The following is an 18,455-nucleotide window of genomic DNA, read 5'->3' on the forward strand; positions in this document are numbered from 1 at the left end:
ACGTTTTATTATTACAATATTGATGTTGAATTATTTTCTTCAGCATCATTTCCGCACTGTTGATCATTGAAAACATGCAACTAATATTAATAATAGTAATAACAAATTAAACAAACATTGAACATTAATGCTGATATTCGTTCGTCTATTATTATTATCTATTCTTTATAGATTGTTCAGGTTATATTCGCACTTCTTTAAAAACTTGACCTCTACTGGTAATTGTTTAAGTATTATTATTGTTGTTTTTTATAATATATCAAACTTTTTAACCAGATAAGTTTAGATTAGATTAGAAATCTCTTTATTAATCGCTTTAATTCAGATTCCAGTTGTGGAGCAGTGAATTTAGACACAATAAACATGTTCAAAAGTTAAATATATATGTCACTAAATATTATTATTATTATTCTCATAATACATAAATACATTATATATTTGTTTGAATGTGTAGTTGAAAAACAAAGGACTTTATTTCCCAGAGTCAGAGAGCACACACTCACCTGCGCGGTGGCCGAGTGGTGGCCGTCAGTGACTCGCACTGTCAGGTTGTAGTTGGAGTGGCGAGCTGCGTCGAGGCGCCGGGCGATGGAGATGGTTCCGCTATTTCTCTGAATGTCAAAGTCTTTGTCGTCGTCCCCTCCTGAGAAAGAGACACACGAGTAAATACAAAAATACAAATGAAGAACAGTCTGAAGTGACATTGACGACGACGTGTCCAGACGTCTCGTGTGATTTCTCAGATCGTACGTCAGACTCTGCAGGTCTGAATTCTGACTGATTCTAAAAGTCATTCAGTGTAGTATGTGTGGGGGGCCCCATATGTGATAATCTATGTTTTAACTTTGATGAGCCAAAATATCCAAAAACAAACTCCCTCACAGGAAGAAAAGGACATGGATGTTTCATGTTATGCCGACGACGCACTTCAAATTATTTATATGTTCCAATTTTGACAATTTTGATTTTATTCTTATTGGATAAATCCTACTAAAATTCACCTGGACCTTTAATGTAAACCTTATAGTGCTGTGAATTGAACACGCTGGTAAAACAGCGCCCCCTGGTGTTTTTTCCACAGTCAAATATGAGGCTGTGAAACCACCTGGACTAATTATGTCTCAAAAAGCAGGTGGATCAGTGGACCAGTGGTTTACTGCACGTCGTTCTCTTCTGCTAGCTGCTAGGTAATTTAATGTATAGACAAATCTATAGACTATATTTGGGTGAGTTGATGCCTGTTACTAATAACATACATATATATATATATATATATATATATATATATATATATATATATATATATATATATATATATATATACAAATAATATATATATAATAATTAATAACATCATTTGCTAAAATAACCAGATTTTTGTGATTATTTGGTTTTAGAGTTCATGAAGAGTTCACTTCCGTTTACTATTAAAACATTTATTTATTTGTATTACTTTTTGACATTTGAGGTCGACTGAAAGAAAAGGGCTGAAAATTGGCAAAAATATAAAAGTCTAAAACTGCGAGACAATTATTTTCCTTTGAAAAAAATTAATTTCTTCATAAAAACCGACTGAACTTTATTGACTTAAATAATAAAATCTCATTCTGCCTTCAAGATATAACTTACTGCTTTAGATCTACAGCAGCATAGATTCGCTTCAATCTGATTCTTATTTTCTTCCCCTTTTTCCACTTTATTCTGCTTCCTTTCTTTCTTTCCTTCTGTTTCAATCAGAATGGTTCTCTTCTTCACATCTTCCCTCTCTCTCTCTCTCAGCAGGTTTCATGTAAATACGTGAGAAAGGTAAAACCTCATACCTGCTCGGCCAGATGGTGTTTATGAAGATACACACACACACACACACACACACACACACACACACACACACACACAAACACACACACTGGTTTGTATAATGTGATACTTAAGTATAAATTATTCTTCATGTGGCTGTCAATCAGCTGAACATTTAACTGTTATTTATGACGCTGTTGTCCACAATTTGCATTTAATTGCAAATTTATCGCACGTTTATCTGTTGTAAATGCACAAAAGTATTTAATTAAACTCTTATCAACATGTAAGTGGACAAACAATCTTGCTGTTTTCTTATTTTTCAGCTTCTTAAATGTGAATATTTTCTGGTTTCTTTGCTCCGTGTAACAAAGAAGTCCTTAAAACTGAATCATCTTGGTATGTGAACAAAACATCGTCATTTCAGTCCCTCATTTTATACATTATTTTTTAAAACGTATACAGATAAATATTTAAGGTTGCAGGAAAATTCTGCACATTTGTTTGGGGACCCGAGACTCATCTCCTATGACCCACCTGTGGGTCCAGACCCATTCTTTGGGAACCATTGCTCATCACATGAACAAGTGTTCAACGACGTAATCAGTGTATTCCTAAAACACCTCAAATAATGAAGTAACTTCAAACTAAAGTAAACAAGTTGTCTTCATGTAACGTGGTAAGATCTTCGTTGTCCGAGGCCTCCAGTCATGGATGCCGACCTAAAATACCACTGAACAGATGTCCTCGTCTGCCGCAGCTTCCTTCACCAAAGGCTCGCAGGCATAGTAATAAAAGAACGAGTCATTCCTCAACTCGCCCTACATCCGCCCGCCTTCAGGGTGCTGACGGACAGACCAGCGCGGAGAATCAGGTCAAAGTTCCAGCTGAGAAAATCATCTCCTCAGCGTTTAGTTTTATATTGTGCCGCTGCTCGGAGGTTGTGACACCGTTTGACTCGATTCATGTACATCTGAATAACGTCTCCCTCCTCCTGTGAGGAGAAAGAGAGGAGGTATCTTTTTGCGCTCCGCAATTCATGTTGCTTCACCTCGAGGGTTTCAGAGAAAGAGTCCGATGAATCAATCATCACCCTGGGGTTCTCTTTCTCGAATTTTTTTGGAATAAATCCAAACTGTACTGTGCTTTTATGAGGTTTTCAGGGCTTGGCATGAACTTGAACCCTAGAAATAAATGTTAATAAATGGATTTAGTTTTGAACTGCAAAGGTTTCTTGAAGGTCACGACTGAACGTTCACACCAATCCTCGGACAGTGGGTGTGTCCAGAAGCCAGAAGAAGCCAATCATCTGCTTCATGACAGCCAAACAATACATACATCAATCTATCTATGCTGTGGTTGAGGTTTGTGACAGTTTTGACGGATTGGACATGGAACAAGTGAATGGACAGGACTACATCAATCTGTTTGACTGAAGGACTCATGTCTCAGGTTTGGTGAGGTCAAACCTTGTGGATCCACAGCAGAAGATTCATGTTTCCCTATATTTGATTGACAAGCATTGTCCAGGTGACCATTGGATGTCAAGTTAAGTCCAGCCAGAGCAAATGTCCGAGGTTAGAGAGTCAGAATTTGGTCTCAGGTCTAAAAGGGCATTGCCTCCTTGCCTCAGGAGTCATCAGTAGAAGTGAAAACATCAACAAAGTTGAGGAGGACACAGAGCAACGGCAGCTGCCCTCACTGGCGCCAACTTGTGGTTAGGAGTGTGCTTCATTGGAGGCTTTACCCAGAACTGGCAAGAATCTCCTAGGAGGACTTTGGTCAAACAGGTAGAAAATTGGGTGCATAAGGCAGAGCTGAGGACTCGAGTCTGAGGGCGCTTTCACACCAGACTTTGTTTGGTTCACAACAGACCAGAGTTCCTTTCCTTGGAGAGTCTGCTTCGTTTGGACAGGTGTGAAAGCTCAGCAGGACAAACCTCGTCCTCCAGCAGAGAGTCGTGGCCTCCAACCTTGAACCTCGAACTTCAGACCTTCATCTCCACCACATCTCACCCAGCTTGGATCTTCGGCCCACAGATCAGGGATTATGGTGCAGTGAAGCCTTCCGTCCACAAATATTCTGATTTTCTGTTTCCAAGTGTTTTTGTTACCGTGGTGCAAAGGAACGTCTTTATTTGTCCCTGTGAGTCCTTGACAGCCTCCACAGACATCTGGTCTCTGCTGCCAGAGCAGGGAAAGTTAAGCAGAGTGACAAATACCTGATCATATCAGTATGGGAGACGACAGCCCCCACCTGTCAGAGCCATGATGAGGGTCACAGGCTCCATTTCCACGGCCTCTTCAGGGCAGGAATGCTGTGCCTTTATTCTGTCTCGCCATCGAATAAAAGGCACAAACACAGAGAGAGGAGTGGGGTGGGGGGTGGGCGGTTTTGTTGTCCGACAATTATTCATGCAGAGAAAGAGCTGAGGTGACATTTGTGTGAGGTAGGAACTCGCTGCCCCAATGGGCGACGAAGAACGAAAACCACCTGCCTCATTTGGTCTAATGTCAGGGGGAAAAGTGGTGGTGGTTCAGTGGTACAGCGGGGTGTCTTTCAATCACAAAGTCACGGGTTCGATCCTTAATTCTCTGCACACCTGAGCATGTAGTTTTTTGGGAAAAAAAGCAACTTTTCAGTTGGGGAGGGCAATAATTAACTTGCATTTCTGACGATATTTCACAGACTTTCCAAATGGAAGTGTTTGTTTTGATATGGAACAATAAATAGTTCACAATAAGAACGTGACGTAAAAATAAAAACATACAGAAGTAACTGGAGTTTGAGACCTCTGCACTTAACCCCTAAGTTTCTCCAGACAGCTGTACCAGACGTAATGTAATTCACTTTGGACAAAAATGTCTTGTTCTGCATTTTCAGTGTGAGTTTTGAGAGTTTGGAAACTCCGCCCAAAGCCCGATGTTAAAGAAAATGAGCTGAGAGCTAATGCTGGGTTCCATTTCTAGTCGGAACTCTGAATATTCCGAGATCACAGAAGGTTCCTGAAGAGGCCCCACTTCCAGGGTTAATGAAAGGGGGAGGAGTCTGGGACAAGAGTGGACTGAGGAAGCCAATGGCAACATTTGAATGCAGTAGCTGGTGTGTGACCAGAGAGGGCAGTAAAGTTTACACTAAGACGACATTAACTAGACACCTGGAAAAACAAGGTGGTTAAGTTTCACTTTAATCGCGGGGTGAAATGCAGCGGCGGTGATTACATGGAGGGGGAAACACTGGCCGTCTGAGACATCATCGCGTTGCCATAGAGACGGGCGTCGCGTTTCTCATAGTGATGAACTGAAGCAGACGAACAAGGAGAAGGAGGACGGTGTCGTCGGTGTGGTTGGTGTGTGACGGCTGTCAGGCCATCACGGCGGTAATTATTGAGTTATGTTCGCAGACCACACAGAGAGGAGAGAAAAAAACTGATGCTCAATTACAGAACACGACACCGCAGCACAAACACTTGAGCTGTGATTGATTGAACGCTGAGGCCGTTTTAAAAGCTGCTGCTGCTGCTGCTGCTGCTGCCGAACACAAAACATGAAGCTTGAAGACAATTATCCTGCAGCTGCAGCTGGATAATGACTTTTTTTTCATTATTTATGATTTAATGCTCTCACATAATTCTGCCCGGACCTGCAACAACAAGCATACCTGCGGTAATTAAGTATTTCAACCGTGATGATAACTCAAATAAAGAGGTTTTTTTCATCAGTAGTTGGACAGGTAAATGTATGCAGGGCAGTAATCGATAAAATGTGGATCGTTTTATTCTCAAACCTGGAAATGATGATGTCCACAAACTAAAATCATTCAGTTTTAATGATTTATTTGTTTATGTGGAGCAAAGCACTTCTTTCAAGCACTTCCTTCCGTTTCATGCTATAATCAGTTTAAAAGCAGCATATGTTTGGGACGCGACGGTAACGGCCTCCTCTCAGGACTCTTTCACTCCTTCACTCCGTCGTGACACAGTGAATGTCATCAGACATCCGGCGGCAGCGGCTACATACGCGGCGAGTGCGCGTCGCCTCGGGGATGCAGAGGGAGAGTCTGTTGTGTTCGGTCGGGTCCTGGCACCGATCGAGGTTGGCAACAGCAAAGTGAACAGGAGGAGGAACCTTGGATTCGCTGCCCGGGCCTGGTGGGAAACCACCTGACACAAACCCTGAGAACTGCACGGGTAAAATAAAAGGGAACGGAACAAACGCTGCATCCCGAGGTCCAGAGGACGGATGATGGGGACGCTCTCAGAAAGACTGAGGGTAAAAGAATGGAGGGAGGTGGAGTGATGGTCTCTCCTGTGAAGATCTGGCAGCTGATGAGAGGAGGACACTGCTGATTTATCCTCTCACACAAAGTCCCTGCTGAAACCACTGAGACCTTTCTTTCCTCTCCCCCTCCTCTCCCTGTTTCTCTCCGTCATTTTTAAAGGTTTTGTCTGCAATTATCAGCCATCATTATGAAAGAGGAAGCTGTTCAATCTAGTCTACGATACATTAGGAAGCATTTTTTCCCTGACAAGAAACCAGTCTGTGTGGCTGTGTAAACCGCTCACTCTCCCACACCACTGATTTTCTCTATGGAGTTTGGTGTGGGAGAGGGAGTGGTTTACGGACTTCAGTTTTCAGCCATAAAAGTTGATCAAGGGTAAAATAAAGTAAAATAAACATAATCTCACTGTATTGTAGATCTCTCCATCTGTGAAAGGCTCCGCCCATTCTCTATGGACTGGTAGTTGTAGTGCACTAACAACACTTAGACCCTTTGTATCCTGCATTACCAGAGGAGTTTGACGCCAGATAATGTTCAGTCAATTTAAGAGCAGCCACACGTCCCCACACAAAAACACCCGGAGACCATTTTCTACAGCAGATTGACCAAAACATGACCCGGAAACAACACAGCTGAGTGAAACTGGAGGAAATAAACCTCTTAAACTCACGCTCTGATATCCGTTGTTGTTGTATTTTGCTGACTTTGCAGGGAAATAACACATCTCCCTTCATCTTCACCGGGAGGAAACTCATAAAGATGAATGACGGCCGCAGATGTTCTGTATTCTCTGCTGTAAACGGCTGATTCACAAGTCAGCACTTTGTGGCGAACGTCAGATATCGTTTACTGATGTTTCCTGTTTCTCGAGACGTGAGTGTGTGTGTGTGTTTGTTTCTCCGTACCTACGATGTCGAACCACCGCTGCCGGTTCGTCTCCGTCATGATGATTCCCACCATGTGTGTGACGGGCTCCGTTTCCATGACGGCAAAGGTGAAGTGCGGCTCGTCGAATGTGATCGGCTCCGGCGACGGGGGCGGCCGGGCGATCCACTCGATGTCGAGCCGAGCGGTGGACGAGCGCGACGGGCTGCCGGCGTCAGTGGCTTTAATCTGGACAATAAAATGGAAATTTAAGTTAATCTCATTTTTAATAGTTAATCTTTAAGAACAGGATTAAGGTGAAGGATTGCTGTTTGACTTGCTGTCAGGGATCGAGTGAGAGTTGATGGTTGAATTACTTACAGATTTCATACATCTGCACAATGTGACAACTCTACATGTTTACTGTCTTCTTCGTGGCCTCTTTTGACCCAAACAAGAGTGTGCCGCCTGGACTGGAAACCTTTATGCACACAGAGCTGCAGAAAGTATGACCGAGGCCTTAAGCCCGTGGTATACTTGCTTGCAGCCTGAGCATTGTGCGGACCCCTGGTATATTACTCGCACAAACCCTGGTCCTTGGTCCTTGTAATTACATTACATTACATGTCATTCAGCAGACGCTTTTATCCAAAGCGACTTACAATAAGTGCATTTAAACATTTGGGTACAAATAAGAGCTAGAAGTAAGTAAGAGCTTCAAGTAAGCCAAACTGAGAAGTGCTAGTCATAAGTGCGATGGATAATTTTTTTTCGTTTTTTTTTTGTCGTCATCGTCGTCTTAGTCGAGGTAGAGTCGGAAGAAATGTGTTTTTAGTCGGCGGTGGAAGATGTGGAGGCTTTCCGCTGTCCGGATGTTGATGGGGAGCTCGTTCCACCATTTGGGAGCCAGGGCAGTGAACAGTCTCGAGTTCTGCGAATGCCTCTTTGATCCTCTCAGTGAGGGGGCAGCAAGCCGGTTTGCCGATGCAGAGCGGAGTGGGCGGGCTGGGGTGTAGCCTACTACTCGAGCGGACCCTGGTCCTTGGTATACCACTCGTGCAGGCCCCTGGCATACTACTTGCGCAGACCCTGGTCCCTGGTATACTACTCGTGCGGACCCTGGTCCCTGGTATACTACTCGCACGGACACTGGTCCCTGGTATACTACTCGCGCGGACCCTGGTATACTACTCGTGCAGATCCTGGTCCCTGGTATACTACTCCTGTGGACCCTGGTTCTTGGTATACTACTTGCGCTGACCCTGGTCCCTGGTATACTACTTGCGTGGACCCTGGTCCCTGGTATACTACTCGCGCAGTCCCTGGTATACTACTTGCGCTGACCCTGGTATATTACTCGTGTGGACCCTGGTTCTTGGTATACTTCTCGCACAGACCCTGGTCCCTGGTATACTACTCCAGAACCCTGGTATACTACTGGGACCCTGGTTCTTGGTATTCTACTTAGGACCCTGGTCCCTTGTATACAACTCACGCAGACCCTGGTATACTACTTGTGCGGACCCTGGTTCTTGGTATTCTACTTGCACGGACCCTGGTCCCTTGTATACTACTCACGCGGTCCCTGGTATACTACTCGTGTGGACCCTGGTCCCTGGTATACTACACGCACGGACCCTGGTCCCTGGTATACTACACGCACGGACCCTGGTCCCTGGTATACTCGTGCGTCAGGGTCCCACTTCACAATCGGACAGGGGGACAAGTCTGGACGCAGGGAATAGGACGCATTCCTCGAGGCTCGGATGACTAATGTTTGAGTTTCAGTTCACACGCACCCAACACGCCCGCACTGTGCGTGGAAGTACACCAGGGTCTTTAGGTCTTCAGAGGACACCCACAGCTTGTGTCTTTGTATCTCTTGACAGACGAACGTTGCCATTGCCAGTTTCGTCCCTTTTATTGACAACACAGAATAACACCGTCTTCAAACCTTTAATTATCTGTGAAGATGCTCGACACGGAGCGACTGAAACCCTTCACGGCTCCTCGGTTTGTCAGTGGAGGAGAAAGAAAATGTTTTTTGATAATGAGCCTTTCGGTGAAAGACGAGGGGCCGAGCCCATTCAGTGGCCTCAGGTGTGAGTCTTTGAGGGAATTAAGCACGGGTAATTTAGCGTCTTTCACAGAGCTGGTGGGCTCGGCCCAGCCTTTAAAGTCTCCACACCTTCTACAGAGACGCACCAATGAAGCACAAACCTGTCAAAATACAAACTCGCTGAGAGGCACGAGGCTCACACGGAGCGTTTATCACACCTGGCATCAGTTTGCATAACATCAGTGTGACAGGTTGTGACGCCCACCGTGAGGATGCTGTAGTTCCCCGGCCAGAAGTCGCCGTACGACGTCACCATGCCCGTCGCCGCGTCGATCTCAAAACGCTCGTCCTTGTTGTCGTGGAGCGAGTACGTCACTGCCGCGTTGGAGCCCTCGTCGTCGTCCCGCGCCACCATCCTGCAGACCTCGCGCTCGCCCTCCAGGAGGCGCTGCTGCGGCAGCTTCACGTGGAAGAGCTTGTCGGTGAACTTCGGCCGGTTGTCGTTGGCGTCCAGAACTCGGATGACGACGGTGGCGGTGGAGCGTAAAGCCGGGGATCCGTTGTCTGAGACGATGACCTGAGGATTCAGAGGACGAGTAACCTGAGTTAACACGAATCACACAAATGTTCAGTTTCTGCAGTTTTTAAAACCACCAATCAGCGATTTTACACCAGGGCACACGGGGAGTTGTCCACTCACTTCTGCCTCCATCTGTAAATGAAACTCTCTTATTTTGTGACTTTGGCGTTTGAAAACCTTTGCGTTCACAAAATTCAAGTTTTTTAAGGTAAACCATTCATTTACATTACATTAAAGAAGAATTAAAGAGTATTCTTGCCAGTATAAGTAAGAACCTGTGTGTTTTCACCAAACAGCAGTGGAGTATGAAAATGCAGAGTCCAGAACAGACGTGAGTTTGTGTTTTACAACCTGTTCTGTTTTGTGTTGTCTGTGGTTTGTTGACACTTTAAACTTGTGCTGTGTTTGACTACAGCAGCTTCAGTCTGAGGGGTCTCACCTCGATACTGTGCTCCGGTTTATCCTCCCGATCCAAGGCTGCCAGAGTGCTGATAACACCTGTGAACACACACACACACACACACGTGAGAATATGTTTCTTAAAGACAAACAAAACAACAGCAGAAACAACATCCACAGTCCAGAGTGTGTTTGTTTGTTTAGGTGTTCAACTGTGTTACTACACACACACACTTACACACACACCTACAATAACAGAAGCACTAACACCTCTGTGTTTGTTTGTGTAGCTGTAATTAGCTGTAACTCTCACTGCCCAGGACTGTGTGTGTGTGTGTGTGTGTGTGTGTGTGTACATCACCAAAGGAATTACGAAAAGTTTCCTGCTAAACAAAAACCTCGATAATAATAACAACAACAGTGACCTCATTAAGTTAATTAAGTGCATGTTTGGCTGAAAACCAAGAGAATGAGAGAAAACACAGAAAAATGCAGATTTTTACAATAAATTATGATGAAAAAAAAAGCTAACGAGTCGATGTGGAATCAAGGTTTGCTTTATTATCCTTTCAAAATAAAGGACAAGATGTATTGTTTTGTAGGATTTTTAAGATGTGGTCTAATTAATGTATATGAATATACTGTATACTATATATATGTGTATATATATATATATATATACCATTACTGATGAACAAAATCCATTTCACTATAAAAAAACACTTCTGTTGAAATGATCTTATGTGTAAATGAATTAAATTATGTGAACAAAAAAGGACAATTTAATAAAATTATAACTTATTCTATTATTTGCCCCCTTTTTATGTTTTAGTCCAGGTTTAACCTGTAGTTGGACGATTCTACCTAACTCTAATTAACTCTAGATAAATGTCGAGAGGAAGGAAGTTTAGGTTTAAATCTGCAGCTGCTGAGTCATGTTTAGACGACTTCAACGTCATTTTTTCAAAGTCAAAATCCTTTTACTCGTGTTCTTATTACTTCAGTGTTGAATCGTCACAGTTACTTTAAAACAAACAGACACAGAAGAGAAAGCTGTAAACTGTCGACTGTGTGAAAAACTGCTCTGTCTTTACAACAGAGCAGTGTAAACATGTCCTGCTGGGACGGGAGGGGGACACCATGAGGACAGGTGTGTCATCAAAGAAAGTGTGTTTGTGTCATTAGAGCAGACATGTTCAAATGTCTATTTTAATATGTTTAAATGTGTATAAATGTGTATTTTAATGTGTAGTAAAGTGTATTTTAATATGTAACTGTGTGTAAATGTTTATTTTAATATTTGTAAATGTGTGTAATGTTTTAAAGTGCAGTTATCATGTGTACCTCATAAACCCTTAAACTACAAAACCCTTTAAAAAGTCCCTTTAAAGGGGCGTCATTATACAAACATAAACGACACCAGTTCTTCTCCAGTTGTCTCGTTTCTGCTCTGAAGAGCGCCAGCGTCGTCGCGACGACGTGTCAGGACTCGGTCGGTTTGTTTACTCATCGTTACTTTGTGACCTTTTGTCGAAAGCACGTTTTTAAATGGAAACTGACTCAGGCGACGGGGAACTCGCGTGGATCCGTTTGTCCGACAACAAACAATAAAAATGCAAATGATGTTAAACAAACTGGTGAAAAGAGCGAGAGAACGACTTCATTCTTCACTAATTACAGGAGAAAGTTAACGTGCGCCACGTTAACGACCTCTGTTATCTCTGCATGACTCCATCTGTGATCAGATCTGTGATCAGATCTTAACACACACACTCATGTGAACAATGATATCTGATCGTCTGCACTCGTCTCGACACAAAAACTGTCTCCAGGTGAATTCACATGCAAACTGTGGGACATTTTTCAAATAAATGCTTCAGGATTTCAAACTGAGCGAAACTGCAGCTGGAAACCTTTCCCACACGTTATTAAGTGACTCGTCCTGCGGTAACTTTGTCTTTGAATGTGTGTAAATGTCTATAAATGTCTATTTTAATATGTTTGAATGTGTTTTTTAATACCTTTAATGGGTAAATGTGTATAAATGTCATTTTAACATGTGTAAATGTGCATTTTAAAATGTTTAAATGTGTTTTTAATACCTTTAATGTGTATTTTAAGGTGAACATGTGTATTTTAACATGTGTAAATGTGTTTTTAATACCTTTAATGTGTAAATGTGTATACATGTCTATTTTAACATGTGTAAATGTGTATAAATGTGAATTTTAATATGTTTAAATATGTTTTTAATACATTTAATGTGTATTTTAACGTGAACATGTGTATTTTAACATGTGTAAATGTGTATAAATGTGTATTTTAATGTGCAAATGTCTATAAAACTGCAAAACCCTTTTAAAAAATGCCTATAAGAGCACATAAATGTGTTTTTTTTTCTAGTGCTGTCAGCGTTTAATTACGATGAATTCCAGAAAATTGTGTGATGAATTTGTTTTTTTTCCTGTATTTTTTCATGTAAAAGTGTTGGTTTTTTGTTGTTGTTTATTTACTCGGTGAAAGTGAAAGTGAGCTCAAACGACACCAGACGCAAAAAACTCTTCGCCAGTTAGGTCATTTTTGGCCACGCCCTCATTCGCTCATTCACTGAGTCACAGAACGAGCTGATTCACGCTTTATACTGGACACACACACACACACACACACACACACACTGAGTCATTTTTTTCTCTCCTGTCAAGGCCTGAGACGTTTCTACATCACTCACAGTGTGTGTGTGTGGTTGTGTGGGCGTGTGTGTGTGTCAGTCTCTCTCTCTGTAATTACAGGTAAAATAAGAAGGTGTGTGTGTGTGTGTGAGATCAGGTCGACACACGGCGCTTGTTTCTTATTTAAAGAAACACGATCTCTTTAAACTAATGGATTTATTCCACCGTCATCGCTGATATCTCCTCTTTTTTCTTGTCTAATGATTTTGCTGTGACACTTCATCGTTTTGTCATTGATACTTCTTGTGTTTTTGGACCGAATTACACATTTATACACGTATCATCACATCACAATGAAAGTTTCATGTTGTAATAAAATATTTTCACGTCACAGCCTCAAGTATTTTACATTATCATGAGATAAATCAAAGTTTCTTATTAAAGTTTCAGGTTGTTTGTTATAATAAAGTGAAAAAACACTCCTTTAATGTCGTATTAACCGTTATTGTCAGTTTTATGGTTATTTTAAAGTTGATTCATGTATTTTTATGGTAATTTATTTATTTATTATTATTCTTATGGAAGAAAAGCTGCTATAGTTTCACATAATAATGAATGTTTCATGTTGTAATAAAATATTTTCATGTCATCATTGTTATTATTTCCTTCACACATATGAACTTTGTTGTTTTGTTCATGATTATTTTCAAATGTGTATTTTATGGTGTAAATGTGTATAAATATGTATAAATGTGTATTTTAATGTATAAATGTCAATAAAAGTGTTTTTTAATACGTATAAATATGTATAAATGTGCATTTTTAATATGTAAATGTCAATAAAAGTGTATTTTAATACTTATAAATATGTATAAATGTGCATTTTTAATGTGTAAATGTCAATAAAAGTGTATTTTAATACTTATAAATATGTATAAATGTGCATTTTTAATGTGTAAATGTCTATAAAAGTGTTTTTAAGACATATAAATTTGTATAAATGTGCATTTTTAATGTGTAAATGTCTATAAAAGTGTGTATAAATATGTATCTTAATGTGTAAATGTCAATAAAAGTGTATTTTAATATGCATACATTTGTATTTTAATGTGTAAATGTCAATAAAAGTGTATTTTAATACGTATAAATGTGTATAAACATGTAGAAATGTGTATTATAATGTGTAAATGTGTATAAATGTAAAAGAGGTAAATATGTATGTAATATAGTTTTATTTTGACGACCGGATTTTCCACGTAAACTTAGGTTTTTTTGTCCAGTTTAAAACATGAAGAATTTTGTAACTTTGCTTCTAATTGACATTAATCCCTGTTATTGTTATTATTTCTCACTCGTTCACTCAGACGTGAGCGTCTGTTCTCTCGTTCATGCTGACGGTGTCATAAAGGTCAGAGGTCGGCGCTGCGTTGTCTCTACATTTCCCCAGATTTTCGCTGGAGGAGGTGAAACGAGTCCAAACAGGAGAAGAAGAACGAAGAGACATTTTTGTCCTTTCAATTCTAGATGACGTCTTCTTCCACGTTCAGTCGTCTCGTAGGTCGTTCACTGCCGTCCACATACTTTTGTCCATCTGTGCGACGACGTCGTTTAGGAAACAGCTTGTGAGGAAGATGTAATCTGACTTTAACCAGGTGATAATAAACAGGTGTTTTCTGCTCCTGTGACACTTTTATCGTGTAATTTGTTTTGTTTCATGTTTCATAAAAGGAGGCAAATTATTTCCCCTGATGTTGACGTGTGGTTACTTTGGTGTTTTCTCGTTCCACTGGTTCTTCAGATGTTTGTTTTTCTTATCCAGACTAAAGAGGAGGCTGAGGTTTTCTCTTCGCTGGGAGGGACTGGGATTAGAAATGACATTATATTATTATTATTATTATTACTCCAGGGATAGCTCAGGTTAAACGGTGCATGGGACTTTTTCCTGGAACGTCAACGTCTGCAGATAACGTCCATCTAATGTCGCCTCGCCAGAACTTTCTTTTTTCTTCCTTTCATGACACTCAGGTCACATAATGTGGGACAAAACACCTCTGTCCACAGCTGGGACACAAGACACAATGTCCCTGTTCATGCTGTGTTTGTGCACATGAGTAAATATCAAATACACCTGCTCTGGCTCAGTTATAATGTTTCACTCTCGCTCTGTCTCGACGCCTCCCGTTCCCTCGCTGCCTTTGTGCGACGTCAGCGACGCGGCAGCTCGGCCTCCCTCTCCCTAATCCCTCTGTATTCTGTCCTGTGGGTGTGGACAAACACCAGAGACAGCGGCGGACGTGTCGCAGCACGCGGGACTGAAGAGCCCTTCACATCAAAGTGTGTGTGTGTGTGTGTGGTGACTCAGGATTGCAACTGTCAGCGTGGAACGTTCAAATACCTGCGAGGTTTACTGTCTTTCGCTGCTCTTTTGCTTTCTTTCTTCTAAAAACCACAACTCAAATGTCACAACCATTCAGAAAATGGATGAATGAGTTTCTGAGTGATTTCTCATACTCATTAAACTCCAGCTCCAGAGGAGATGAAGTTCAGGGTTCTCTAGCGTCTCCATGACACGCCCGGATTCTGCAGCACTGAATGTTCTGCCCGGACTTGCTGCTAAGGCATTAAAATGTATAAACCTGTAACATACAACAAGCTGTGAATGAAGGTGTAAATCAGCCACACTTTCAGGCAGAAAGTCAAGAAAATCCACGAGTCTGGAGGTTTGACATCTGCAGAAGAAAAGGAGTCTGGATGTTCTCCTGTGACATCACATTAGAGAAATTCTGCGAAATATTCTCTCACATAAAGCATTAGTTGACGACGACCTTTCACCCCATGTCAGCTGGGATTGGCACAAGCACCCCTCATGTGGAGGATAAAGCAGTAGAAGATGGATGGACAACGGTAAATTATACGAACATTGTCTCTGCTGAAGGTCGAGTACAAATGTCAAACTATTTCTGGAAAATCTGTGGATTTTTGAGCAGCCCGTGGGCAAACGGAAAGGGACCCGGGCTCATGGCTGGGGGGTCTAAAGGCTGGGGTATATATACCCTTGAGAAAGGTAACCAACACCCACAGCTCCTAAGGCAGATGATGGGTTTAATGCAGAGAGGAATTTCCCCCGCAGGGTTAATAAGGTTTCTCCATCTTCTACCTCTTTATCCTCTCAATCTCAGTTGACATGGGCGAAAGGCGGAGTCACACCCTGGACAGATTGCCAGTCCATCACGGGGACACATGGAGACAAACGACCATTCATTCTCACATTCACACCTGTGGTCAACGTAGCGTGTCCAATTTACCTAATCCCCATATACAGTATGCATGTCTTTGGACTGTGGGAGGAAACCGGAGAAAACTCACGTACACTAGGGGAGAAAGGCCCTTGTTCTGACTGGGTCGTGAACCTGGGTCTATCCACTAGACCCAGGTTCTCCTTTGAGCATACACAAGGTTAATCTTGTCAACCTAATGAAATAAGAGAGTTCCTCTACTGAATCTCTATGGGCAGCTAATGGCCAAGAGAACTCCTTGATAAGGAATTGGGTTCAAATTGGGTGACCGGGACAGGTCAAGGGCTGGGGTTCCTCTGATCAAGGCATCCACTAACCCAAAAACCACTACATCAACCATGTGGTCCATTAATAGTACAAAACAAGAAAAAGGAAAACAAGAAAAAGGAATCTCTGAAAGCTGACATTTTCATCGTTTTTAGACATGAAGAACAGGATCGGCACCAGACGGATGAAGGTGGAGCCTACAGGGCCTCACTTAGACCTCATCAGGGAATCTGAAAAGATCCTGACAGGAGAAGCTACAGAAAATGTCCTTCCATGCATTCTATAACTCTTTGGTCAAATTCAGGCAAAGGTTCTGGCTTCATTGCAGCTCTGAAAGCATTCACTCATTCATCGTCCACCACTTGGGCCACTGGTGCCAATCCCAGCTCACACAGGGCGTACGGTTGGGTCACCCGGAGAAAACCCGGAGAAAACTGTCTGAAAGCAGCTGCACATAAATATGCTGAACTTAACTCTGGATAACGTTGGGAAAATTAAATCTAGACTTGAAACTGATCAAACAACAGCAGGAAAATATCAGGAACCAAAGTCTGCAATTGTTCCCTCACTGTTTTCTCTCATGATCTGGACATTTCACAAGGAAGCTTTGAAAAGATCATCTCATACAGCTCCTCCAGACACACACGGAGAAAAGACAGAAGTGGTGTTATATTGACAAAGAGAGGGTTTTACATTTGAATTCATTAGGAAATGGTTCAGATGTGAGCAGGGTGGAATAATGACACACTGTTAACGTGTCCCCACTCGTACGCTCCACTCACTAAAAGCTTAAATAACACGTTTCAGGGCCAAGCTGCACATTTTCAAACATCTGTGCTTCACCACAGTCAAACAGCTGGAGGCTGAAATGGATTAACATTTCCCTGCGTTCTCTGCACAAGAATATTAGAGAAGTTACAGTTGGAGCTTATTTTAACCATAAATGGGCCAGAAAATGTGCTTTTTCCCCATTTTTCCAGTAGTTATTTACAATGTACTACATGCTATATAGCATATTAACAATTTAAAAAACACTGTAGTAGCATACCGGCACCAGATTTAACAGTTAAATTTGAAATTTGAACAGAACAAAACATATTTAAAATAATTGGGTTGTTTACTTGTTGACTTGTTTAAGTTTTTGTCTCAATGTCCAAAAACAGGCCAAAAAGATTTTGTCTCAATGTCCAAAAACAGGCCAAAAAGATTTTGCCGGCTTCCTGAAACAGTGCGAGTGAAATTACCGTAATAACCATATGTCGGCTTTGACATGCAACTTCTCAGCTTTCAGAAACCATTGGAATATTTCCGATAACAAAAAGCGTCATGTAATATTACGGTAATGTGAAATGTGCTTGCGCAAACATGTCGCCTGGGTTAAAGGCTTAATAATATCCATAATTGTTTGAATGACCTGAGGAAACTCTGAAGAAGAGAAAGGTTCCAGATTATATTTCATATTCAAGTAAAAGTGATAGTCTAACCTAAATAACCCCACGTTAATATCAGATTGAGTCAAATATAGATGTTACCTGTTTTGGGATCAACGTCAAAATACGTGCGGTGAGACTCCAGCATCTGGTAGGACAGCTTTCCCTCAGACGTGGTGTCCTCGTCCTCAGCCCGCACCTGGACGACGGACTTGACCTTGTCCACGTTCTCCCTGACAGCAGCGAAGTACACCGGCTGGCGGAGTTCCGGCGCGTTGTCATTGACGTCCAGGACGTCCAGGAAGACGTGAGTCCAGGAGACCAGCGGCTCCGTACCCAGGTCGGTGGCATAGACCGACAGCCAGTAGTGAGGCGCCGTCTCGCGGTCCAACGTCTCCGTGGTGCGGATCACGCCTGAGACAAGGGGAAATAATCAAGTGCTTAATCACTGCAGAGGAAATATATGCATTTCTTTTTTGTATTTTTAAAAACTCTGAGCCTAAGGGTGGACCGAAGGATCTTCAGCATTCTCTGCTGAGGAACATGGAGCGACACATTTCTGTTGCCAAAAACATACTCAAGTCCTCACACGAAGCCAAATACCACGAGGTCGTTATGTTATGTCCAGTGTCTAAAAAACAAGAGATGTCAAATTTTCTGCGAAAAACCTCCAGGATCAGATTAAGTATGAGCTGTTCCCCCAGAGGGACACGCCGATGGATAGATTTCAGCGTGGCTCTTTTATGACAGAGAACTCCACTTGCCCTGATATTATCTGAGGGTTAACTCTGCAGCACGGTAATGGAATGCTGT

General features: G+C 42.0%; 1 protein-coding gene across 1 annotated transcript in view; it reads right to left on the reverse strand.

Annotated features, from left to right (window-relative positions):
* The window catches only part of fat2 (FAT atypical cadherin 2), an 84,393-nt gene that overhangs the window by 47,597 nt on the left and 18,341 nt on the right, over positions 1-18,455 (reverse strand). Inside the window, exons 3-7 of the mRNA XM_044040945.1 lie at positions 17,745-18,056; positions 10,021-10,079; positions 9,267-9,578; positions 6,984-7,191; positions 504-643 (exon numbers count right to left, since the gene is read on the reverse strand). Of these exons, the coding sequence (XP_043896880.1) occupies positions 504-643; positions 6,984-7,191; positions 9,267-9,578; positions 10,021-10,079; positions 17,745-18,056 (1,031 nt within the window). The remainder of the gene's footprint in view (positions 1-503; positions 644-6,983; positions 7,192-9,266; positions 9,579-10,020; positions 10,080-17,744; positions 18,057-18,455) is intronic.

Source organism: Solea senegalensis, linkage group LG12 (genome assembly GCF_019176455.1).
Source record: "Solea senegalensis isolate Sse05_10M linkage group LG12, IFAPA_SoseM_1, whole genome shotgun sequence".
NCBI lineage: Eukaryota > Metazoa > Chordata > Actinopteri > Pleuronectiformes > Soleidae > Solea > Solea senegalensis.